This window comes from Xiphophorus couchianus, chromosome 1, assembly GCF_001444195.1.
Source record: "Xiphophorus couchianus chromosome 1, X_couchianus-1.0, whole genome shotgun sequence".
NCBI classification, from domain to species: Eukaryota; Metazoa; Chordata; class Actinopteri; order Cyprinodontiformes; family Poeciliidae; genus Xiphophorus; species Xiphophorus couchianus.
The window spans coordinates 14,152,325-14,177,252 of NC_040228.1; the positions used below are offsets into that span (position 1 = coordinate 14,152,325).

A 24,928-nucleotide genomic window follows, 5' to 3' on the forward strand; every position below is an offset into this window, starting at 1 on the left:
TTGCTCCGTTTTCTCCAAGTCTCCCAGGTCTGTCATGGTTCTCGTCTACCTTCTGGAATCACGTTTGGGTTTCATTGCCTAGAGGAGCTGATCATTTTCTAATCATGTTTGTTCATAGCGGCTAATAGAGAGCCTCACAATGGCGTTATCTCTTTGTGTGGCTGTAATTAGACTTAGCTGGCAACATGTGGAGTTCAGAAGATTTGCTTCAAAGAGGATTAATAAAATGACTCAGCTGCTTAAATGTGTTAGCTAAAGTAAAATCCCTGTGTGTGTATGTATCAGGCCTGTGTGCGCAGTTGGCTGGTGTTTGCGTGGTAATTATGACTAACATGACGGTGTGATGTTGCTGTCCTCTCTCCTAGGTGACATCACACAGAAGGGCTATGAAAAGAAAAGAGCCAAGTTGCTGGCCTCCTACATCCCTCTGCTGCCAAGTAAGACCGGTTCTTCATTCTTTCTATGCGATTCCTCATGTTAGATCTGAGATGTCCTTCCTCCAAAGTCTTGTTATGACCTCTTTGCTATTTTTGAGTCAAAAACTTGATGCTACTACATCAAAGTGAGCTCATCAAGTACCCATTTCCCCAAATTGAAAGATTAAAATGTTATGGTAGTTTACTTAAAACGTGACATATGTTTACGTAAAGCGACCTTTATTTTTTTCATGTTGAGTTGATTTATAAAAATAATCTTTCTTGTGTGTTTTAAATGCTATCTCTTTTAGTCCAAAGGAATTTCTGGGTTTCTGTGGCCCCCTAGCGTTCAAAAGTGAAGCTGCATTTTTAATATGAACATTAGGGAGGCTCAGAAGGGCAGGAAGCCCTACAGCCAAATAAGCATTTCTTTTTGTCTTTGTTTCTACTAAATTAAGTTTCTTGAGGGACTCAAAGCAAAACAAGTTTATTAAGTTTTTATGAGCACATAGATTTATTTTATAGTTGTGGTAAAAAAATAAAAACATTTCAACAAAGAAACATACCACATAAAGGAAAAAAATCTCATAGTTTGCTTCCTGGTGGCATTGTTTTGCTTTTCTGTACTATTAATTTCATTCAGATGTGGAAATTGTTTGCAGATGTCACATGATAACACATGGAAAAGCTAGCATTTATGTTTTAAAACATTGCTCATTTCTATGCCGGTTATTAAAAGCCGCTGTGGAGGCCATGATATATCTGTGATATGTGTCACAGACCCCCGTCCTAATCATGCTGCCATTGTTGATGGTTTGCAACATTTCAACCACTTATCTCAAGTTGTTTTTGGATCATAATTTCCTCACGCTACAATGAGACTTGCTGATACAAAATCCGATCTGCTAAATGTCTTTTATTAGCTGCTGCTCAAAAGGGTGTCATTTCCTCAGGAAGAATTGCACCACATTAGCAGCAGCATGGAAAAAATGTCCTTATTTGATGCTTCATTGTAAGCTATGTCATGTTTAAAGAGAAACACTGAACTCGCTTTTCTTTTTAGTTCATCCTTGGCCTCATTTAGCTTGTGCTGCCACCTCATTCTTGCTGAATATTCGTGCCCAAAGGCAATGAGTAGACCTATATGAATCTAAATTTGAGCGCTCTAGTACTTGAAGCATATTTCTTAAAGTGACCATTGCTTTCTGTTGTATGGGTTTACAGTACGAGTTTGTCAGTGCAAATAATAGAAAGCCTTGTTTGCCTGAGAATGAACTTTGTTTTGCTCAAGCTGTCTCTCAAGAATTATTTTATTCTCAAACTATACAGTCTATACTGGATCTACTCCGTTTAAGTATAAACTGCATTGCTAACGATCACCAATGGAAACTGTTATTGTTGCCTACACGTTGCCATGGTATTATGCAAAGTGGGTGTGCATCCTGTCTGTGTTCAGCAAGGTTCACTTCACTCATTTGCCTTTTTGTACTTTTGCATATTTAGTTGTTTTTTTTTCTTTTCTTTTTCACATGGCTTTTTCAGTTCTTAAATGTTCAATTTTAGGGCTTCTGAAAGGTCTGGAGCAAGAAAATATTTTATATTTAAATTCTTAAATGTAATTTAAGTCTTCAGTATACCCAGTTGTTCAATACTAGGTCTAAAATTAAGTGTTAAATTTATAATTTTCTAATACTGATAAAAAATGACCATACATAAATAAAGATAATAAAACACATTTAAACAAATAAAAATACATTATTTCAATTAATTTCTAATAAAATACATGAAATAATCTAAATACAAATAAATTATAATTCAAAAAGGCATACAAGTCACATGCTGAAAACTGTTATATTGAAGATACTTTTAACTTTTATCAAACAAATCTATAATCAGGTTTCTTTGATATAAATGTTTAACTTTGCCATTGAGATTTTATTGAGAGTTTATTTAGGCCTTTTATTTAAATAAAAGTATCTTCAAAAACCACCAGAAGTCCGAAGTTGTACTAACAAAAAAAAGCCTATATTTGACTTAAACATATTTGTTGTACTTTTCTGTAACCTGCTCATATGTTTGGGGAAGGAAATATTTGACTCTGATAAATATAATCTATTATTAGCCAAAAGTCATTTAGGGTTGTTTTGGTTTAATCAGGGGTCATGATGATCTGTCTCAAGTCATTTGACTCAACTTTTATTTTATTTTATTTTTTAAAATAATTATTTATGTCCATAATTCACAAGAATAAAGCTATAAAGAAAAATAAATCAACATCTACATTTGAAACTATTTGACAATGAAATTGAGCTTTTTATATATATATTTTCACTGCTGCCCTTCACTCTCTCATATGTCCTTACTTACCTCTGTTTTCTAGAAGCGGAACTTTCTCTGCCAGATGTCCAGCCTTCCCCAAGCCACAGTGCCAACCCCAGCCCAAGTCCTGAGGCCCCGGGCCCCTCCACCTCCTCAGCCTCTAGACACCATCGTGCACATCGCAGTGGAGGGGCCAGAGATGAGCGCTACAGATCAGGTGCAAAGCTCACTGTTGCCTCACAAACTCTGCAAAACACCGTCAACCATAAGTGAGGCCGTTAATACACCATTTTGTCTTAATGTCTCGCTCTGTGTATTCTTTTTGTTTAGACATCCACACAGAAGCTGTGCAGGCAGCTCTGGCTAAACACAGAGAGGAGAAGATGGCACTGCCCATGCCGACCAAGAGACGCTCATACTTCGTCCAGTCTCCCATAGATAACTGCACACCTCCAGGTAAGATTAAATACCCCACATAAACACACAATTCTTTGTTTGGTTGTAGCAGCTTAAAAATACGTTGGCTGATTAGCCAGTTAGACCACAGGTAAACAAAAATGTAAGTACGAGTAGCTAAAAAGAACACAAAGTCAGGTATTTGGGATTACTGACCAGACGAATGTGGTAACCCACAGGATGCTACTACTTTTAGGGAACTCATGAACGGCCCAGCTCAACTTATTCTAAAGTAAGATTCACACTGAAATGATGGATTATTGGAGAAGCGCTGGTCCTACAGCTTCAGCAGTGTGTGTTTAGGTGAATGAGCGTAGGTGAGACTCCATAAGCACCAAGAAAGGAGCCTTATTCGTTGGGCAACAAATTCAGTCTCCAATGAGTTGCATGGACGAGTGAGCAAATGCAGAAATGGACTGTTGCATCAGCAAGGAGATTATAGATGGAGAAGATGATCCACTTACATGGAGGAAAAGTACAAAAGACATTTTCCACTTTAAAACTTAGCATAAAATTATCTTCGGATAACTGTCCTAGCACAGTATGGAAGCTGATTGTAGTTGCTTGAAAGAGCTGTTATAATAACTTTATTTTATTTTAATTCATAAGAAGTTAACATGATTTATAGTTAAAACTAAGAAGAAAAAATCACTTAAACAGCAGTCAAAAATGCCAGATACATTTGACCAATTGCCTCACCCTAATTCCTGGTCCTTTAACATTTTTATACCTATCCTGTGTGAAAGAGTGAACAGAAGGAAGCCACTGTTGAAATAGGAAATCCTAGTTTCAGTTTTACTAGAGCCTTGCTGAAGATGCAGAAATCGCATGCAATGGCTTGCTCTGGTCACATGAAACTAATTCAAATTTTTTGGTCTACATGCAAAATGGCATATGTAGCGGAAAAACAACACATCACAGTGAAAACACCATTCCTGCTGGAAGTTGGAAGAAATGGATGGAGCCAAATAAGAAATGGCGCTGTAAGAAAACCTGTTGGGGTACGCACAAGACTAGTGACTGGGGTTCAGGACAAACTTAAACATTCAGAACTACAATGGAGTAGTTCAGATCCAAGCATATTCATGAGTTAGGAAGGTGCGGCCAGCCCAGGTGTTAATCCAGTTAAGCTCCTGCGGCAAGGCTTAAAAATAAATTTGATCGATCCAGTCTGACTAAGTTTGAGCCATCTTGCAAAGAAGAACGGACAGAGGTTTCCATCTCTAGATGCACAAATCTGGTAGAGATGTAAGACTTGCAAGTGAAATGGTGATTCTGCAGAGGATTTACTTGAGCAAGCTGAACACAAATACAAACAATGCAGATTTTTTGTGGGAAAAAAAAAGTCAAAAACAACCATCCAGAGTCAAGGGATGTGAATATTTTTGTAAATATAGAAAAACTAAAAATAAAAGACTGCACTCTTTTTTTATTTGGTTTTTCTTGTTCTCAGATACATCCTCTGCATCAGAGGATGAAGGCTCGCTGCGCAGAAAGGCGGCTCTCAGCGCCGTGCTCGCCCAGACCCTCCAGAGCCCCGATTACTGGATCAACCGCTCCGTCCAAAGTTCTTCCACTTCCTCATCTGCTTCCTCCACCCTCTCCCATGGAGAGCCCAAGACTCAGCCCCAGCCCCAGCCTCAGCCCCAGCTTCAGCCCGGAGCCTCAGTGCTGGCTGATGTCCTGGCCCACACGCGCATAGGTACACCTTAGTAGCGGAGACGGCGAAGATTTCATGGTTAAAAATCGTTTGATTAGGTTTCGTCAGTGATGCTTTCCGTGATCTCCACCGATAGAAAACAGCGTCCCCCCAGACGTGACCTCCTCCACTCCACAGGAGAGAGGATCCAGAGTGGACCTTCCTCCGGCCGTCAGGGGCATGAGCCGCGGTCAGAGCCGCTCCAGCATGCTGGATACAGCTGACGGTACACTCACACGTGCCAGGATCTGTACAAATGTCCGTCAAGGGACATTTGTACAGTAAACCCAGGTTCCAAATCTGGAACCTGGGTTTACTGTCGTCTGGTTCTTCCCTTAATTTGTGGGATTTGCTATTAACATGTTGTAATTGTAAAAGAGGAGTGATTTCTTCCTATATTACTTTGACAAAGTGGTGCTAAATGAATGTAAAAAAATGATCTAAACTCAGAGGCAAAATGATTTCACAGTGTGGTGAATGGTGCTAATGACAGATGTTTTGTGTTCTTTCTTTTGGGTCCATTAATCCTGTCCCTGTCTTGCCTTTGATTTAAAAAAAGGAAAAAGAAAAGGTAATATACAACAAACCCGGGGAAGGGGAGGTATGCTGACGAGGCCCCAATCAGCTTGCTTTCCAGCATCTTTTTCCATGTTTGTCTGGTGTCTTAGGTTTAGAAATAGAGAACTTCCTGTATTTGATTTCTCCTAAAAAATCGTCCAATCTTTATGTCTCCTTCTTCCCTTTTGAATCCTTCTTGCTGCTGATTCTGACGCTGACTGTGCTAGATTGTAGCGTTCTGCCTGTGTGAGCGATAAAGTAGATATGCGTGTTGGGGCAGAACTGCATGCTTGTTTCCATCCCGGCTGTTTGCCTGGGTTCTTGACTGATTCTTGGTATTTGTCCAGGCGTGCCGGTCAGCAGCCGGGTGTCCACCAAGATCCAGCAGCTGTTGAACACTCTTAAACGGCCCAAGCGGCCCCCGCTCAGCGAATACTTCCTTGACGACTCAGAGGAAATTGTAGAAGGTGAGTCCAGTCAGGGAACAGAGGAACATTGCTTGGATTGTCAAAGTTGGTTTTACAAAAGTGTACAATTTGTTGGAGGTGTTGATCTATTCTGAATTATTGTAGGTTGTTTGGTTAGTTCTTGCCTTAATTTTTAAGTCAAGCATGAACACGGTGAATGTTCATGCTGAGCTAATAAACACGTCTTTAGCTGGTAATTGGTACATATCCACCTTTTTTTTCTGATCTTCTTAAAAACCAAACATTTTAATAATCGTTTTCTTATTATTTTCCCCTTTTTCGTGTCCAGTTCCACGGCCAGATCCCAACACCCCTAAGCCTGAGGGGCGTCAAATCGTCCCAGTGAAGGGAGAGCCTCTTGGAGTGGTCAGCAACTGGCCTCCTGCCCTACAGGCCGCCTTGGCCCGATGGGGGGCCACGCAGGCTAAGAGCCCTGCCCTCACTGCCCTGGACATCACCGGCAAACCCCTCTATACACTCACATATGGTGAGTGTTGATGATAGAAACTTTAAATTAATTATTTGTTAAATTTTTGCTCCAGAAAAATTTAACAATTTTTAAATTGTTGAATTTAAAAATTGTCATGCTTTTTTTGTCAACTTTATCTAAATTTGATATTTATTACTTGTATATAAATTGATTGTTTGTTGATTTACCTTAACACAATAGTAAAAAAAAAAATATTTGAAGGAGTGTAAAAACTTGTGCACCTACAATGCAGTTCATGCGGTGTGCAGCTATGGCGCCTTTTTAACTTTCTCCAATAATAAAACGGCATTTTCCCTCAGGTAAACTATGGAGTCGCAGTTTAAAGCTGGCTTATACTCTGCTGAACAAACTGGGGACAAAGACTGAGCCCGTCCTACAAACTGGTGATCGGGTAAGACATTATCAGACTCGTGGACTATAAGGAAGTCTAAAAGGAGCATGAAAATTTTAAATTTTTCTGGCTCCCAGGTGGCGTTGGTGTATCCAAACAGTGACCCTGGAATGTTCTGGGTGGCTTTCTATGGCTGCCTGTTAGCTGAGGTCATTCCTGTCCCCATTGAGGTGCCGCTGTCGCGTCAGGTAAATATTCATACAGATTCTTAAATAAACTACCCTCAAGAGCCGTAGTTATTTTAGATGTTTGAGTCCCTCAGTTTAGCAGTATGTGTGTTTGAAAATGTTTTTTTTCATTCCCTGTGTAGGATGCAGGCAGCCAGCAGATTGGCTTCCTGTTGGGCAGCTGTGGTGTGAGTTTGGCGCTGACCAGTGAGGTGTGCCTCAAAGGGCTTCCCAAGACCCAGAATGGGGAGATCGTCCAGTTCAAAGGTCAGCAAGCTCAAAATTTGAAAGACGATATTGTCCGATTAAGACTTCAACAGTACACACTTCCATTGTTCTTTCTATCAGCAAGTGTTTTGTTTTCTGATGCTCGTCTTTTGGGATGTTTTTCCAGGATGGCCGAGAATGAAATGGGTTGTCACCGACACAAAGTACCTGACCAAACCATCCAAAGACTGGCAGCCTCACATTCCCACCGCCAACACTGACACAGCCTACATAGAGGTGATCTAAGAGCAGGAAAACGCATTTATACACATTTTTGACTAATTGCAGTGAGATAAATTATTCTAAAATTAAGTTTCTAAAATTTTTCCCATTTTCTATAGCTGTAAAAAACATTCTGAGAAAGTAAATGAAAGTCATCGTAATTGCCATCTTTTGGTTGCACTTAGAATGGCTTAAATATATTTACATGTGTATTTCTGCTTAATTAAGAGGATCACTTAGAGGTTGCGGGTAACTGGTGCCTCTCCACTTGCTTAGTACATCAGACTGATATTTGTTCACCCGTTTCCTTCTGTAACAGTATAAAGCGAGTAAGGAGGGAACGGTGATGGGAGTTGCCGTTTCCAAGATCGCCATGCTGACACACTGTCAAGCCCTGACTCAGGCCTGTAACTACTGTGAAGGTTAAAACTGCAAGATATGAAACTTCACTCTCTCCTGCTTTATTTTATTTGTATCACCATCAAATTCTGAAGCTAATATATGATGTTTCCAACAGGGGAGACGCTGGTCAACGTGTTGGACTGCAAGAAGGACATGGGCCTGTGGCACGGCGTCCTAACGGTGAGGCTGGCATATCTGGGATGTTTTTCACCTTCACAGTCAGACAAATAATAAAAATTGACGGTGTGCATTTGTTTCATCTTGCAGAGTGTTATGAACAGAATTCACACCATCACTGTGCCGTATGCCGTCATGAAAGCCTGTCCCATGTCCTGGGTGCAGAGAGTGCACATCCACAAAGGTTCAGACTGTTAATTAGTTCATACTTTCAGTGTCGGCTTTCATGTTTGTTCAGTTTTGTAGTTTTTAAGCGATTTGGATGTAATAATTTCAAAATTGACAAATACTGAGTGTGGCGGTAGCGCAGGGGTAAAGCGACCTGTTGACCTTTGCAGAATGTCTTTCCACTCCCTCATAACCTATTTTCCTGTCCACTCATTGTCAAATAAAGGCAATTAGAGCCAAGAAAACCTTAAGAAAAACATGACAAATATTGCCTAAGTGTTCACAGATTTATTATTTTTACTTCTTCTGTCTTCATCTTGTAGCACGCGTTGCCTTGGTGAAGTGCAGGGACCTTCACTGGGCCATGATGGCCCACAAGGATCAGAAGGACATCAACCTGTCTTCAATACGAATGCTAATAGTGGCTGATGGGGCAAATCCATGTGAGTGACTTCCCCTGAGTGCAGTCCCTTTGTAGCAATTAAAAATCAGCAACGTGGTCGTTTCAGGTGATGTTTTGTTGATGTTGTCCTCCATTGTTCACTGTCAGGGTCCGTCTCATCGTGCGATGCCTTCCTAAATGTGTTCCAGTCTCATGGTCTGAGGCCGGAAGTTATCTGTCCATGTGCCACCTCCCCCGAGGCTCTGACTGTGGCCATACGCAGGTATGAACATCAACAAGCTGAATCTCATCTGACAGCCCTAAAAAGATACAATTATTCTTCAAAAGTTGCTAGATGAATAACTATTATGATCACTGCGTGAATGAAGTTACTTCAAAAATACATTTGAAAATAGTCTTGCTCAGTTTTCAGATCATCTGAGATTAATCTTAGGTTAATTTTAGAGAAAACATCCAGTGAAACATTTCGAGTATATGTTCTATGCATCATTTTTTATTCCTGTCTTCGCTGTAGACCTGGCGCCCGTGGAGCTCCTCTCCCAGCCAGGGCCATCCTGTCCATGGGTGGGCTGAGCCACGGCGTCATCAGGGTCAACACGGAGGACAAGAACTCTGCTCTGACTGTGCAAGACGTCGGCCACATTATGCCCGGAGGTGAGTCTCTGCAGCTGGATTTTACTTGGCATTTTAACCGTTTTCTTTCTCGCACATGTAGATTCTAAACATATTTAATCCCAACATTGGCACCATGTTGTCTGTTCCAGCCCTGATGTGCATAGTGAAGCCAGACGGGCCGCCGCAGCTGTGCAAGACGGATGAGATTGGAGAGATAGTGATCAACTCTCGGGCTGGAGGAACGATGTACTACGGCCTTCCTGGTGTCACCAAGAACACATTCGAGGTCTTTCAGAGTTCAATATTTATTTCTGCTTATAAACTTGTTGCCTCTGTATTTTATTCTAAAACATCCAGCATGTCAGTCTTCAGTTTTCTTATCAAAGAGCAGATCACAGCTGGATGTCTATCATAAAATGAGGCTGTGATCAATGCTAAACTAATATGTTGTGACATTCAATAAAAAAAAAGTAGGATTGCAAATATTGTCTTGCTAAAATCATCCATTTAAAAGAGTCACAGACATCATGAATTTATTAGACTAATATATGATATTAAGAAGAAGCTTTCTACAAGTATTTTCTGTATTTTTTTAATAGTTATTTTATTACTTTTACTGTACTCAAATGTTAACTCTAGAGTCTTTCTGGCGTTTTCTCTTCAGGTTATCCCTGTCAACCAGGCTGGAGCGCCCATAGGAGAAATCCCCTTCGCTCGGACCGGTTTACTGGGATTTGTGGGACCGGTAAGGAACAGGAGTTTCTCTGTTGGAGAAAAAAAAGCTAAACGCCTCAAAGTAAAAAAGGATTTTTAATTGCAGCGAGAGATACACCAATAAAAGCTAAAGATCCCCACCTCCTCCATTCACTTTTAAAAGAAACTTGATATTGCTCTAGGCTTGATGAGGATATGAAGTTGATTAGCAAAAGTTGATGGGGATCTGCTGAAAAGGCGGCATGTAAATAACATAATATCATTTGAAGTGAAGTGTGTTTACAATTGACCTTGTTCTAAAAGTCTCATTTATATCATTGTTACTACAGAGAAATTATATTATCTACTGTTTTCAAAGAAAGTTATGGCAAATATGGTCAGATAAGACAATTTGTTGTTACATTCATTCCCATTATACATAAAATAGTACTGCTATTCCCTATTTTATCACACTAGGTCCAAGTGTTAATCTGTGTTTTTGGGAAGTAATTGGATTTAGTTTCACACCTTCTCACTCATTAAGATGATTTTTACACCTCCATATTGGGAGGAATGAGGTCCTGGTTAAAACTGTGTATTTTCTTCTCTTTGCTCCTCAGGGGAGTCTTGTGTTTGTCGTGGGGAAGATTGAGGGACTGCTGATGGTGAGCGGGCGACGCCACAATGCTGACGACCTGGTGGCCACCGCCCTGGCAGTGGAGCCTGTCAAAACAGTTTACAGGGGGAGGTACGACTCTGCTACTGCTGTATGAAACCCAGGGAGGACAGTCGCTGTTCGTGTCTTCCTGTGCAGTCCTCTCAAAAGAATACGTCGATCTTGCAAATGATGCTTTTAATTGTTACCAGGCTGTTTTAATGTCAGCAAGTGATGGCTAAAGGTATGCTTTGGTGTCATCCACTCAGGATTGCTGTGTTCTCAGTGACAGTGTTTTATGATGAGAGGATAGTGATTGTGGCAGAGCAGAGACCTGACGCCAGTGAGGAAGACAGCTTCCAGTGGATGAGTCGAGTACTGCAGGTAATTTTGTACATCTATCTAAAACACTGAGCATTTCCAGTTTAAGTTCATCCTCTATGGGAACTACAGATGAGAGAGAAATGTTTAATGAACAGGTCCAATCCTCTGCTTGTCTGTGCTGCACCTGCAAACTCACAGCTGGTCTGCTGACAGCAGACACAGTAGCAGACTTGCTTTGACTAAATTTATGTTTTGATGGTTGTAGCTTGAACCTTCAGTTTATATTAAGTTTAATGAGAGGGGGAGGAGCATGCACATATTCATAATGGCCTCCTGCAGAGGGAAGTATTTGAACTGATACTGAGAAGGCACATGCATGCACGGTCTAACAGAAACCGCAGTCACCACAGTCTCACCTTTGAAGGAAAATGTTTCAACACTCTTACATCTCTTAAACTACACTATGAAGAGCTGTGCTCACTTCAAGTTTATCGTGTAAAAAAAGCATTGATTAGCTTAATGTTCTCCTGAAACCTAACGCCATTCATAATTTTTGCACACTAGTTATTGACATGGTAATCGATTATACACACACACACACACATATGTAATATGTGTGTGTGTATTTTATTTTATTTTTATACCCTTCTAAAGGAATTACTACATTAAATATGTTAATTTTGCATCCTCAAGGCCATCGACGGCATCCATCAGGTTGGCCTTTACTGCCTCGCACTTGTGCAAGCCAACACCCTCCCAAAAACCCCGCTAGGAGGAATCCACATCTGTGAAACCAAGCAGAGTTTCCTGGACGGTAACCTGCATCCCTGCAACATCCTCATGTGTCCGCATACGTGTGTAACAAACATGCCCAAGCCTCGTCAGAAACAGCCAGGTGAGCCTTCATCTATTACAGCATGTAATCTGTATGGAACTGTAGCTAATAGAGAATGATATTAGCATGTTCAGTTCTGATCCATTTCAGCCATTTTGATTCAGTTCTGTTATGTATTTTTTGAATAAAGGGAGGTAGTTACTTTGGTGGGGATTTGAGCCCAAATTTGTGCTAGGGACCTGTTTTGTGTATAATACAGCAGCGTGACCTTTTATTTGTGCTCATTTTAGTTTTCACTCTCGTTTCTGGTCTCCTCAGTGGATGTTGGTCCGGCTTCTATGCTTGTTGGGAACCTGGTGGCAGGGAAGCGAATCGCTCAGGCCATGGGCAGAGAGCTGGGTGTGGTGGAGGATCAGGACCTCATTCGAAAGGTAACACTTCACAGACTTATATCACTATTCAACACAATGTTAAACAGGAGTGTAGGACGACTTTGTGGCAGAAGATCTTGCGATATTAAACTGCCACAAAATGTCTTTCCCAGTTGCAGCGTGACTTTAGTTCAGAAGTTCAGAATGTAAAATACTTGGTCAGAGATTAACTAAACTATTGTCTACTGCTTACCCTTTCTTTAAACACAATTTATGATCGGTTAAATTTACTTTCAGCACCTTTTTCAGCTACAATATCTGTTTTATAGCTTTCACTCCAGAATAAAGGGATATTTCACAGATTTTATGAAATCTGAATTTTAGCTCGTTGATCAATGATTCAAAATTAGTGACGTTTTTAGACTGATTAAACTTGAGGAGATATGTATTGCCTTTACTTTATTTGTAAAAGATAATGCGTATGTATATAGATTCTGGCAAAATATGCAAGTGTCCTATGATGGATATCTAAGAATGCACAGATCTGATCATTTCTGACATTGTTCTCTTTTTATGCATTTGCTGTTTGTGAACAAAAACCAACAACTTCATAGCTGAGATCCAGTGTTCTTTCTCAGTGCGACACATGCTGTGTGTTAATGACATTGACATGCATCCAATGACTCATCTTGGTGTTTCCAATAGGTTTTTAACTTGAGTTTTATTTAAAATATTGATATAGTCTTATGTCCTTCTCATGAAGTTGATGTTCTATATTATCCTATGATCAAAAAGTATTGCTGTAGTCATTCCTCTCTAAGGGGTCTTGCAGTTTATAACGAAGTGATATAGCTTCACTGAAATTGATCCATTTTTGAATGAAACAGCAAAAGAAACTGGTATCCAAATGTGTTGAAATGAAACTGATGCACACGTTTGAAATGCTCTGAACTTATTATCAAAGTATGTGTCTTGGAAATTGGATGCTGATGTCTTATCCTCAACCTGTGCTGTTGTTTTGCTGGGCTACAGCTCTGTATGTGGCCCATCATGATGGTAAGGCTCTAGTCTGGCCCCCCTGCCCGCCTCTGCTTATGCTGCTTCTGTCAGTTTCCTGTGCTTCTGCAGCTGTAATAACCCTAATCCCCCCCGTCCAGCTACAACTTCACACAAACCAAGCTAACTGTCCTGGCTGACTCCTCGTCCAACAGGGTTCATCATTTACTTCATCATATAGACAAATATCCAAAGTGGAGTTTGAAATCGATCAGGGTTCAGTAACAGAAGAAACTTGAATCAAATGATTATTGCCAGTCTGTGCTCAGCGAGGACCGCTTTTTGTTTCAAACGTGACCTCCATGTTTGGGAGCGAATCGGTGTGTGCCTCTGCTTCCTGTCATCAGTGTGATGCTCCCACATGCAGCATGGCTTTGAGTGGTCAGAGCTGCAGCCTGCATGTTGATTCCGAGCACGACATGTTGTCTGACTGGTGTGCTGGTCTCCCGAGGACGGGGCCGACTAACGACGCAGTAACTCTGCTTGGTGTTTGTGTGTCCGGAGAACTCGCTGTTTTAGTTTTTGTATTTGTTTTATGTGTGGCCTTACGTACTCCTGTCTTTGTCTGTAAGGGAATTGTTGGATTGATGTTCTTGCCTTCTGTGATTATTTTTTTGGCGGATGTTTTGAAATGAAGATAACTGTGTAACAAAATATTGAGAGAATTGTCAATTGTAGGCTGTTTTATTTTAGAAATTTTACTTTAAGGCAGTCACATTTTTTTTTTATCCCCCTCTTTCCGGTGTGACCCTTCGCTTGCTAAAGTAATGCTTTAGGTATTCCTGTGATATGGGAGGTCAGCAGCAGAACAGGATGTCTTTGTTACATTTGTTGTTCCTTTTTATCAGTAACATGAAACCAGCAGAGGCTATTTTTCATGTTCGCTGTCTGAAGGGGTACATTTTACACCCATTCTCCTTGCATTTTAAAACATATTAAGTGTATTTCACTGGGACTTAATGCAACAAGGATAATATAGAGCAGGATTCTGAAGTGGAAGGAATATAAGGCATAGTTTTCAACATTTTTGTAAAATACAATCTGAATTTTAAGTTGTATTTAACCCCATTTATGCGACTACACTTAACTGAAACTTAGTGTAACTTATTGCCTTCAGTTGCTATTTTACAGAACAATTTTGGTTGTTATAAATGTTCAGTGTTACTATAATTGGGCTCTAAGGACGTCATATGACAATGCTTGTTGAGTGCAGCAGAAAACATTTGAAGAAGGCATTAGGATCTTCTGGTGAAGTCAACCTAGATTGTTCAACTGCAACCAAGTTTTGTCAGTGTTAAAGCACCATGTGCATTCAGATGCAATATTTTCACTAAATGCTGAAATAGAAATAATAATTTTTTTCATTACATCTGGATAGACTACTCATTATTAAGGTCTATGCTTGCGGTGAAACTCCAAGAAAAGATCATGTTACTTTTCATTAGATATTGGTTTGTGAAATCGCATCGTCATCACAGCATTTAGGAACACTCAAGAGCATTCTCACAGATCAAATACCTTAGTTTTTCTAATATTCTGCAGCGCTGGTGGAAGTCCAGCTGTTCTAAAGACCTCAGAGGTTTGTTGATTAAACAGCATCATGAAGGGAGCCATATGCAGGCCAATGCTGGGAGAAGACCCATCAGAGTAAGGCTGTCAAATTCCAGGTCTCAAGTGCCCAGCAAGTTTGGGAAGTGTCTCTGCAGCAGCAAAAGCCCTTCGACTGTATAAGAGGTTAGAAATTCTTGTCAGGATGTCCCAATCCCAGGGATGTAAGCACAAATGAAAGTATGTGGAGATATTTAAAACATTATTGCTCTTTCTCCAGTCTGCCTGAACTTGAGTTAGTTTGCAAATAAGAACAGACAAAGATTTAAATTTTCTTTTCCTTTTCTGACTTGAATCTAATCCAAAATAAACTACACACAATACTAGTATAAGTAATTAATTACAAGGCTTGACCTGCTTATTAAAAATTGCACCTCTCTCTGTTTGGTAAGATGACTCGGCTGTGTTTTTTTTTTTTTATTTGTTTTCAGCACCAGTTCCTGTCTGAAGCTTTGCAGTGGAGAGCCCAAACCGACCCTGATCACGTTCTCTACATTCTGCTGAACTCCAAGGTAAGATCAGACACATTTCCACAAACACAACACTTCACTTTGGATTGGCTTTTTGTCACGAACCATGCCGACTGGCGTGTCTTCTCCGTTGTCTGGTGCAGGGTGTCCCAGTGTGCACGGCAACATGTGCACAGCTTCACAAAAGAGCAGAGAAAATCACAGCCACTCTCATAGAAAGAGGAGGCCTCAACACGGGTGACAATGTGGTGCTGCTTTATCCTCCAGGTGAGCCGCAAAGAGCAAAATGTACATGTACATTGTACATTGCTTTTATGCCGCCTTTCTGGGTTTCACCTGTTTTGGAAAAAAAAAACTTGTTGAGTTTGTATACGCCAAAGGGTTTTCGTTCACAATCTGTTTCTCCACCGCAGGTATTGACCTGATTGCTGCCTTCTACGGCTGCCTCTACGCAGGGGTGATCCCCGTGACCGTGAGGCCGCCGCACCCCCAGAATCTGGCTGCTACGCTACCCACAGTCCGCATGATCATTGACGTGAGTGCAGAACATGCTGCAGAAATGTGAAACACAGCTGATGCAGAATCTGTCTTTGAATTGAATCCATACTGGGTGCCACCCAGTTTCCCCCAATTACATGTTTGTTTGGTTTTTTTCCTTTCAGCAAACCATCAGTCATCTTGTAAATATTGGTTAACTCTTAAAGCAGAGTGTGTGTTTCTGCCAGAATAACCTTGTGTGTTGTGGTGTGTGTCCTCCTCAGGTGAGCAAAGCAGCCTGCATCCTCACCACTCAGCCTCTCATGAGGATCCTCAGGTCCAGGGAGGCCGCCGCCAGCGTTAACGTCAAAACATGGCCGACGATCATTGATACAGGTGCGGAGCGCCGACGCATGTTCAGACCGAGGGCCGCAGAATGGAGCTGCTTCCTGAATCTTACACTTTTTATGAATTAGCTCTAAATGCAAAGTGTCGACATATAAAATATATTTCTTTTTTTGCCACTAGGTGTTGTTTTCCCTTCACTACATTAGAACATGTTACACAAGTCTTAACAAAATCAATGTCTGCTCTGTAGTTTCAAATGTGTGACAAAATTGTGGGGAAAAAAGTCATCCTACTGATTATCCATCACACAGCAAACACATTTTAAAAATGTGATTAATTAAAACAAGTTTAATATAAGATTATATTGCCCCTCCTACCAGATGATCTTCCCAGGAAGCGTCCTCCACAAATCTACAAGCCTCCTACTGCTGAGATGCTGGCCTACTTGGACTTCAGTGTGTCTACCACAGGCATGTTGACTGGAGTCAAGGTAAATAAAACATAACATTCCTTAAAGTTACGCTTTGTAGCAGCAAATGTTTCTGTGAATAAAAAAACTTACATTTTTAAAAAGCTAAAGGTGATTGAGGATGTGTTTGAATGAGGCTTAAAGGTTTAAAATAAGAAGTAGGAATCTATGTGATGTGAACTCATTGTTTTGTTTGACTGACCACAGCGCTGGACTAAAGCCTGATGTTCTGTTGTCTTCAATAAATTATGTGATCAAAACTGTGTAAATTTTAACATATCTATCCAAAAAGCATTTGGTGGATTTTCAGCACCCTCAACATTCAGTTTGAGGATACTCAAAGAGTTTTCCGCTGATGATTCTTCTACGTTGGCCCTACAATATCCGTCTGTTTCCACACAGTAGAGCAGCATCTTCAATTTTACCAGATCTTAGCAAAACTTCAGTTTTTTCCTTGTTATTTAAATGTTCTGTTAAAATCATGATGGTCCTAATTTTGGCACAAATGGAGGAGAAAATATCAAGCCTTGCCCTTCCCTCATAAACATGTTTTAAAGAGAGAATTATGTTTATTTAATCTAGAAGTTTCTGACAGGAAATGAGACCAACATCTTAAAACATGATTTTAAAAGTCTGATTTTATGTTTTTAAAAGTTGCTTTTACCCCATCTCTATAATCAATTGAAAAATCTTCATTGGCATTACTGTTGTTATAACCGTGTTTATAATCATTGAGGAGCTTTTATTATTGTTCCCTGGTACTTGATTTATTTCTTTGGTTAAATCACCCTAATCCTAGACGCCTTCAGATTTCCTAAAGGTTACTTTTAATCCTAACCTCCTGGATGTATTGATAATTAACTGAATACAGTAGCCTGGTCGTATTGTATTAAAGCCATATCCATATAAAGTTGAGCAGAGTGTGAGAAATCAGTAAATCCTCCATGAAGCTTTGCTTGGTGCTGTTGGCCTTGTTGCAAGAATGAAAATGTTTTAACAAACCAAACTTCACCTTCATCTGTTTCGCTGTGAATTTCTTTAGATGTCTCACGCGGCCATCAGCACTCTTTGCCGCTCCATCAAGCTGCAGTGTGAGCTTTACTCCTCACGCCAAATAGCCATCTGCCTGGACCCGTACTGCGGCCTGGGCTTTGTCCTGTGGTGCCTCTCCAGGTACACACACACACACACACACACACACACACACACACACACACACACTCACAAAATACGTTGCTCTGTCTTTAAAAATATCTCCTATGAATGGTTCCACCGGTGCTGCAGCTGATCTGTTTTTTTTCTTCTTTTTGTCTCAGTGTTTACTCAGGTCACCAGTCTATCCTTATTCCTCCGCTGGAGCTGGAGACCTCGCTGCCTGTGTGGCTGAGCACGCTCAGTCAGTACAAGATCAGAGACACCTTCTGCTCCTACTCCGTCATGGAGCTGTGCACCAAAGGCCTCGGCACGCAGAGCGAGATGCTGAAGGTCAGTGTCGCGATCCACCTGAGCGACAGAGGACGCTTTCACAGATGTGTTTACTGTACGTTTATAGCTGATTGGGTTTGTAAATGTCAGAGGTAGGAGGACTAGAACAGTTTGGGGTAAAAAAACATTTGTATTTAATCTTTTAAAAACTGTTTTATGTGGAAAATAGCTGAAACATTTTTATACTCAGTGTAAATTATTGATTATTTTAATTTCTAAAAGGACAGACAACTAAAACATGTTAAAAAGTCGCACTATAAACCTAGATGATAAAAAGAGTCAAGTGTAAATCTGAACATGCCACCTGAGTAGGTAAGGCACACATTAAGAACAAATGTAAAGTAAGAGCATTGAAACAGCAACAGAGATTACCCATTAACAGTTTTCTTCCACACTGTTTACCTCTGTCTGACGTTTTCAGCCATTTTGTTCTTAGCGTAAGCACAGAGATATGGAAAAAAAAGATATGATCTTTTGTTCTTGTGGTTTCATGCAGGAAGTTGGTGAGCATGCATAAAATGAGTCACGTCTTCATCCATTATAAAAAAATCTTTGTCAAGTCTACATGAGTGTAGAAGCCCAGACGTGCCACAAAAAAACTTAAATGGCTTTTAAATGTCTCATCCATTGACTCCAGAAACAAGTACCTAGGTAAATTATATATTGGTGTTAGTCTAGTAATTGACAAATATCATTTAATTGATTTATTTCATCTGTGAGTCTTAATTATCAGTTAGTGGGCGGGGCTAACAATACTCTGTTCAATAAAACTGATCAGAAGTTGCCATGCAAGTTAATCAATCACAAGCTCAATCTGTTCGAGACACTGGACTAAAATACACATATGATAAATGTGTAAAATATAATTAAATACAATTTTATCATATACTGGCTTAACAATTTAGTTAATGAATTTAAAATGTATTTAATACTCATTTTATAAATTATTCCAACATTTAAACAATTATAGCTAAATGTATTAAATTAATAAATTATTAATTATTTAATTTTGATTATAACGTAATTCATTCCTTTATTTTTAATTTATGCTTTCTGGCACTAATTGATAATTGGCCACGGCAAAATTTAAAGTATTTCTAAAAATAAGTTCCTCTCACAGGAACAAGAGGCAGAAAAAAACCCTCCATTTTGCATAAGTAACCATCTTAGTGAACAATGGTTTTGAGTCCAAATATGACATTTTGAAATAGAAAACTTGTTATATTCTTGCATACAGGGTGCTATTTTTGTTTTTCTATTTTTTTTGCCTGCGTTGCTCGCCGTGCGTCAGCCTCTGTCTACACCCTGTCGTGAGCTGTGTGTGTGTTTCAGGCTCGGGGTCTCAACCTGTCGTGTGTGCGAAGCTGTGTGGTGGTGGCTGAGGAGCGACCCCGCCTCGCGCTCTCGCAGTCCTTCTCCAAGCTTTTCAAAGACCTGGGCCTGTCGCCTCGGGCCGTCAGCACCGCCTTCGGCTCCAGGGTCAATCTGGCCATCGGCCTGCAGGTGAGCTCCATGCCGCATTACCAAACTCTTTAGCTCTTTAGTTTGAGCCACTGAGCTGAGGTATTTCCTTCTGTTTCTCTAGGGGACTTCTGGACCAGATCCCTCCACCGTTTATGTTGACATGAAGTCCCTGCGTCACGACAGGTGAGACCAAACGACTCAAAAATGACGCTCATGCTGTAAACAAATGTAAACTTTATATTTCCTTTGTTTGTTTTTAGAGTGCGGCTGGTTGAAAAAGGAGCGCCACAGAGTCTTCCGCTCATGGAGTCAGGCACTGTGAGTGTTTACTGATGAGTAAGCTCTTTTGAGAAGTCTATGTGTTTCCTTCAGAGTTCAGTACGTCTTGTGTTTTCCTTCTCAGATCCTGCCAGGAGTCAGAGTCATCATAGTTAACCCAGAGACCAAGGGCCCGCTGGGAGACTCGCATCTTGGAGAGGTGAGTTAGCCGAGAATCTTAAGAGGAAACCCCTACATTTTCTCTTAAATTGGTTTCAGATTCACAAACTGAAATTTACAAGTCATCTAAAATAAAACATGATACAAAAAGAAGCCCCCCAGACATGTTCTAGTGATGACCCCCCCCCACCCCCCCACCCCCACCCCCCCACCCCCCACCCCCACCCCGCCGTGTGTTTGTGCAGATCTGGGTGAACTCCCCTCACAGCGCCAGCGGGTATTACACCATCTACGGAGAGGAGAGTCTGCAGGCGGATCATTTCAACACCAAACTCAGCTTTGGGGACCCCCAGACCCTCTGGTCCAGGACGGGATACCTGGGCTTCATCAAGAGAACAGAGCTGCTGGACGCGAGCGGAGGTGAGACGGCCTTTGATGAAAGTGGCGTTTTGTTATTTGTTTTTCTACAGCTGAGATGGAGAGAGGAGTTTACACAATTTTTAACGGCTGTTTAAGTTATTTTACTTCCCAGCCAGAAATGACGTTTAACCAAACTCACGGTCAACTGTTCCAGATCGCCATGATGCCTTGTTTGTTGTTGGCTCTCTGGATGAAACGTTGGAGTTAAGGGGGCTGCGCTATCACCCCATCGACATCGAGACGTCTGTGTCCCGAGCTCACCGCAGCATCGCAGAGAGGTGAGGGTTTCATGCTGATTAGCTTTTAACTACAGCAGCAAACTGACTTCTCTCTCTTATCTTTAGTCAGTCACATTGATTCCTACAATAGTATCTTCACAGGCCTTCTCACTGAAACAAGGAAGATAGAGACGTCACCCTGATTTTAACACCATCTCATTGGCTCCTCGTAGATAAGAAAATAGATATTTTCTTTACCCTTATTTGACCAGGTTAAAACAAAAACAAAAAACATTGAGATTAAAACCCTCCTTTTCAAGGGAGCTCTGGCGGAGAAGTAACAACAAATACAACACACACACAAAAACTAAGCACTGTTGTTGGTCAATGAATCACCAAATAGATTCGCATCAAAATATATTGGAGATCTACTGTTCTTTCCAGACCAATCAGGGCTTCCGGGTTCTGATCTACTTTGCATCCACAGAACCAGAACCAAACATGGCGAAGTAGCATTCAGTTTTTCTGCTAAACAAATCTGGAACAAACTTCCAGAAAGCTGCAAAAATGCCAAAACACAGAGTTCCTTTAAATTAAACCTTAAAACCCACCTGACCACTGATCATTACATCTGCTTGATGATTGTGTTTGTTTTTCTGCGCAGTGCTGTGTTTACATGGACCAACCTGCTGGTGGTGGTGGCAGAGCTCAGCGGCTCCGAGCAGGAGGCCCTGGACCTGGTGCCGCTCGTCACCAACGTGGTCCTGGAGGAGCACCACCTCATCGTCGGGGTGGTCGTCATCGTGGACCCCGGGGTGATCCCCATCAACTCCAGAGGGGAGAAGCAGAGGATGCACCTGCGGGACTCCTTCCTGGCAGACCAACTGGACCCCATCTACGTGGCCTACAACATGTGAACAGCGGTCAGAAACCGATGCAGAAAACTGAGCCAGGGTCAGAGAAGACCCCCAGGGACCTGAGGGGTGTGAACAGCAGCCGTAAACCCCCCTCCTTCTCCTCCACCATGTCAGCTTTCGGACACGTTTTAAAAGAGAAAGCCATGCGGGGGATGCAAGCACAGCGAAAGTGCTGTTACAGTGAAATGCTTCCCTTTCAGAAACTGATCCTGCTTTCATTCCACCTGCTCGATTGCTGCACCACAGGTTCGCCAAGACTTCTAAGAACGAGGGCGAAATGTTTGGTCCTCCTCAGAGGAAAGGTTCAGAAAGTTGATCTTCATCTGCTGTCTGAAGCTCGTTTCTCCCTAACCAATCCTAAAATCATGTTTTTTTTTTATTTTTACACATTTTTTTAAATAACATACTCCCTTCAAAGACAGAAGACTCTTAATCGTTTAATTCCTTTTGTTCATTTGTTTGTCTTTTTGTTAACCTCCATACTCTTAAAGACAGGGGGCGCACTGGAACTTCCTCCACCTTTTGCACGTCTTTGCACGTCTGGCTCCATGTCCTGCCTCAAAAGGAGACCCCACTGCCCACATCTGCTGCTGCTGCTGCTGCCACCGCTGCTGCTGCTGCTTCCACAGGAGCAAATCCACATCAGTATTAAAAGGAAAAAAAAAAGAAAAGTGCCACCAGCGAGTCCCGTTTCGGCTCTGTGACTCCCCACCAGGTGCACCGCGGCTCTCACCTCCACACCCGTTCTGCTTCAGCCCGCAGGAACGAACGTCGGCCTTCGCTCATTGCAAAATGTCCTAAAATACACTTGAATTACATTTGTGTGTGGAAAAAATAAAACCCCAAACATTCCCTCACTCACAAACCTGGATTAGAGAAAATAAAACGGATTTCTTGTTTTTCAGTGTGCAAGGACTTGCTGAGTTAAGATAGAATAACTGTGATTGTCTAAGAAGTTTTTTTTGTTGTTTTTTTTTTTTTTTTACTTTGAAGCGCCTGTTTTTTGTGGGATTCTCAGATGTTTCTGACATTTAGGTGTGCATGCTTTTTGGAAGTGCAGCAGATGTCTGCATACAGGCTAGTAGAAGAAAAATAAACAGACATAAGCCACCAGGTCATAAGCAGAGCCAACATCAGGAGCAGAGTTAAAGAATTTAGCTGCAGTTTGGGCCTCTTATTAGCCACAATGCTAATGATGTTTACTGAAAACTCTCTTAGAAATCTGCAGCCAGAGAAAGGATCAAAACAGTCTGAGGAAAAATATGTGGACATTAAAGATCGACTTCTTCCTGCTCATCACATGAGCATCACATGTCATGTGTTAATTCCCACCTTACATGATGCTTAGCTTGTTCCAGCTGTGGCTACTTATGAGAGGCACAAACCAGCTTACAAATCATCACATTTTCATGACACATGATTTCCATTTTCCATTTTAGTTACCATCTAGTTTTTCTCGAGGTGCAGATTTGAGCCATGACCGGTCAAACCTGAGCGCAGAGGCGAATCTGAAATCCCAGCAGCTTTCACTCGCAGTCCATAAATAACGTGTAGATGATCAGAAGGCAGGGTAGTGCCTTTTACCTCTGAGACATTTCTGATTTATAAACTATTGAATTTTAAAAGAGAACAACATGCGAGGAGTGTGGAGAAAACTTTTGCCTTATTAAAAACCTGTGGAGCTTCTACATGATTTTATTTAGTGTTTTTAAGGAGTTTTGTTTTTGTGTTTGAAAGCACATTAACATCTCTTTTCTTCAGAAAGAGGGGTGTCTTGTTCTGGTTGACCTTATTTTCAAGCCTCTTTTTTAAAAAAAATTAAAAAATCTGAATTGATATTTAAACCAAATCCTTCCAAATGTCTGTAACACTTAGGGGGAACAAAAATAGGAGCAAATCCCTATGAAACCTACATTTAAAAATGGCAGAAGACTTCTTTAAAGGAAAAAGTACAATAGATAAGGGTTAAAAATGTCTGTATACTGTATTTTAGGAGTGAGATACTGTATTACTAGTGTTACTGTGTACATGGCGATGGAGTCTGTAGATAAAAACTTGACTGATCTTTCATACTTGACCGGGTTTCTTCCTGCATTGCGTGTTAAATGACGTCTCATTGAAAAAGACAGGGAACAGAAACAATGTGCACTTTCCCAATATCATTTGACGTGTGTGAGTTTGTCCTTGAGAGAGAGAGAGAGAGAGAGAGAGTGTGTGTGAGGATGGTGTGTGTGTGTGTGTGTGTCTAACAGTGATATTTGGCTTTTAAGGTGCAACAAGATTCATCTTCTGTAAGAATCCCAAACGATTGAATATTTAAAAAAAAATATATATTTTTTTTTGTAAATGTCGCCTCCACTGTATTTTTACTCTTTCCATCCACGTTTGGGATTTAATATATTTTTAGGGGTTTAATTGATGTTTCCCCCTCTGATGCATTTTTCATCCGAAGCTGTTTGATTTCTAAAGCAGCGACACAACCACAGACCACTTTTCACCGAGGACATGAACGCGAGCCAGTCATTTGGTTACTCATGAATAACTGTGTGATAATTGCTTTGTCGCCACTGTTTCACTCCAACGACTTTTAATAAAGTTTTATAATTTCATGTTGGCCTTCAAGCCTTTTCAATAGACCTTGGTGCTATTCAATAAGGTGCCGTACACAGACTTGTATCCGTCAACGTCATTGCAAAAAGGTTTCATCCTGGATGTCCTTGTTGGTCTGGAAGTAAACATTTACGTTTGAGGTCCTAAAGACTTTCACTTTGCCAGAGCTTACGTTGTTTTTCATTGTCAGTTTTTATCAGCTCTTAAGATCAAATGCAAAAATCTCGACAGAAACAATGCAACCTGAAAATTCCCATTTCACACCTCCAAAGTTGTTCTAAGCACAAAATGTAGAGATGAAGCAAAGAAAAGGGATCATATCACACAAATAAAAAAAAAAAGAAAGAAGAAAAACAGTCAAGGGTCCACTCTGTATACCTCAACAAACAGTCTGTCCACTATGCATTGTTGAGCTGCAGCAAAAACACATTCTGGACTAGTCAGTGGTGCGATAACCTCTAACATGTCTTATAAAAAATAAAAACACTGTCACTCTGTCATTGGATGTGTTTTATGTCGAATAAAATTGCTTTGTCAGACATTCTTCTGGCTTTTTTCTCTTCTATCCTGATGCGTCTGTAGAGCTGACTAAATACCGCCTTGCTGCCACCAGGGGTCGCTGTTTCCGCTTCTTTGTAAAGCAAACCAAAACCGCCACATTAAGCCAAGACGAAGTCGCTGCCAAGTGGGATTAATGAAGAACTTCAGATATTCACACTTAGTAAGGCTGATGTTTAAACTTAAATCACTTACGATTTTCGTTGCACTGTTTTAAATATTACGTTTTCATTATTTGCTGGTTCATTAAAAGCGCTTTAGGATGTGTTTAGCGGTTTAGGTCTGAGAAGCTCTA

General features: G+C 40.8%; 1 protein-coding gene across 2 annotated transcripts in view; it reads left to right on the top strand.

Annotated features, from left to right (window-relative positions):
• The window catches only part of dip2ba (disco-interacting protein 2 homolog Ba), a 51,091-nt gene extending 26,473 nt beyond the window's left edge, over nt 1-24,618 (top strand). The window contains exons 2-39 of one of the 2 annotated variants that reach the window (XM_028045148.1): nt 366-437; nt 2,797-2,952; nt 3,066-3,191; nt 4,645-4,893; nt 4,988-5,116; nt 5,450-5,461; nt 5,796-5,915; nt 6,205-6,402; nt 6,705-6,796; nt 6,874-6,984; nt 7,107-7,230; nt 7,358-7,467; nt 7,772-7,874; nt 7,970-8,034; nt 8,122-8,215; nt 8,523-8,642; nt 8,750-8,864; nt 9,117-9,256; nt 9,367-9,503; nt 9,882-9,962; nt 10,531-10,658; nt 10,835-10,949; nt 11,583-11,784; nt 12,043-12,155; nt 15,191-15,271; nt 15,373-15,496; nt 15,643-15,764; nt 15,991-16,102; nt 16,435-16,544; nt 17,566-17,696; nt 17,840-18,008; nt 19,341-19,511; nt 19,594-19,655; nt 19,733-19,790; nt 19,876-19,950; nt 20,156-20,330; nt 20,485-20,608; nt 21,213-24,618. In XM_028045148.1, the coding sequence (XP_027900949.1) occupies nt 366-437; nt 2,797-2,952; nt 3,066-3,191; nt 4,645-4,893; nt 4,988-5,116; nt 5,450-5,461; nt 5,796-5,915; nt 6,205-6,402; nt 6,705-6,796; nt 6,874-6,984; nt 7,107-7,230; nt 7,358-7,467; nt 7,772-7,874; nt 7,970-8,034; nt 8,122-8,215; nt 8,523-8,642; nt 8,750-8,864; nt 9,117-9,256; nt 9,367-9,503; nt 9,882-9,962; nt 10,531-10,658; nt 10,835-10,949; nt 11,583-11,784; nt 12,043-12,155; nt 15,191-15,271; nt 15,373-15,496; nt 15,643-15,764; nt 15,991-16,102; nt 16,435-16,544; nt 17,566-17,696; nt 17,840-18,008; nt 19,341-19,511; nt 19,594-19,655; nt 19,733-19,790; nt 19,876-19,950; nt 20,156-20,330; nt 20,485-20,608; nt 21,213-21,465 (4,679 nt within the window). In that variant the 3' untranslated portion in view covers nt 21,466-24,618. The remainder of the gene's footprint in view (nt 1-365; nt 438-2,796; nt 2,953-3,065; nt 3,192-4,644; nt 4,894-4,987; nt 5,117-5,449; nt 5,462-5,795; nt 5,916-6,204; nt 6,403-6,704; nt 6,797-6,873; nt 6,985-7,106; nt 7,231-7,357; nt 7,468-7,771; nt 7,875-7,969; nt 8,035-8,121; nt 8,216-8,522; nt 8,643-8,749; nt 8,865-9,116; nt 9,257-9,366; nt 9,504-9,881; nt 9,963-10,530; nt 10,659-10,834; nt 10,950-11,582; nt 11,785-12,042; nt 12,156-15,190; nt 15,272-15,372; nt 15,497-15,642; nt 15,765-15,990; nt 16,103-16,434; nt 16,545-17,565; nt 17,697-17,839; nt 18,009-19,340; nt 19,512-19,593; nt 19,656-19,732; nt 19,791-19,875; nt 19,951-20,155; nt 20,331-20,484; nt 20,609-21,212) is intronic. The other variant, XM_028045236.1, reaches the window with a different exon arrangement.
• Nucleotides 24,619-24,928: the final 310 nt, after the last annotated feature.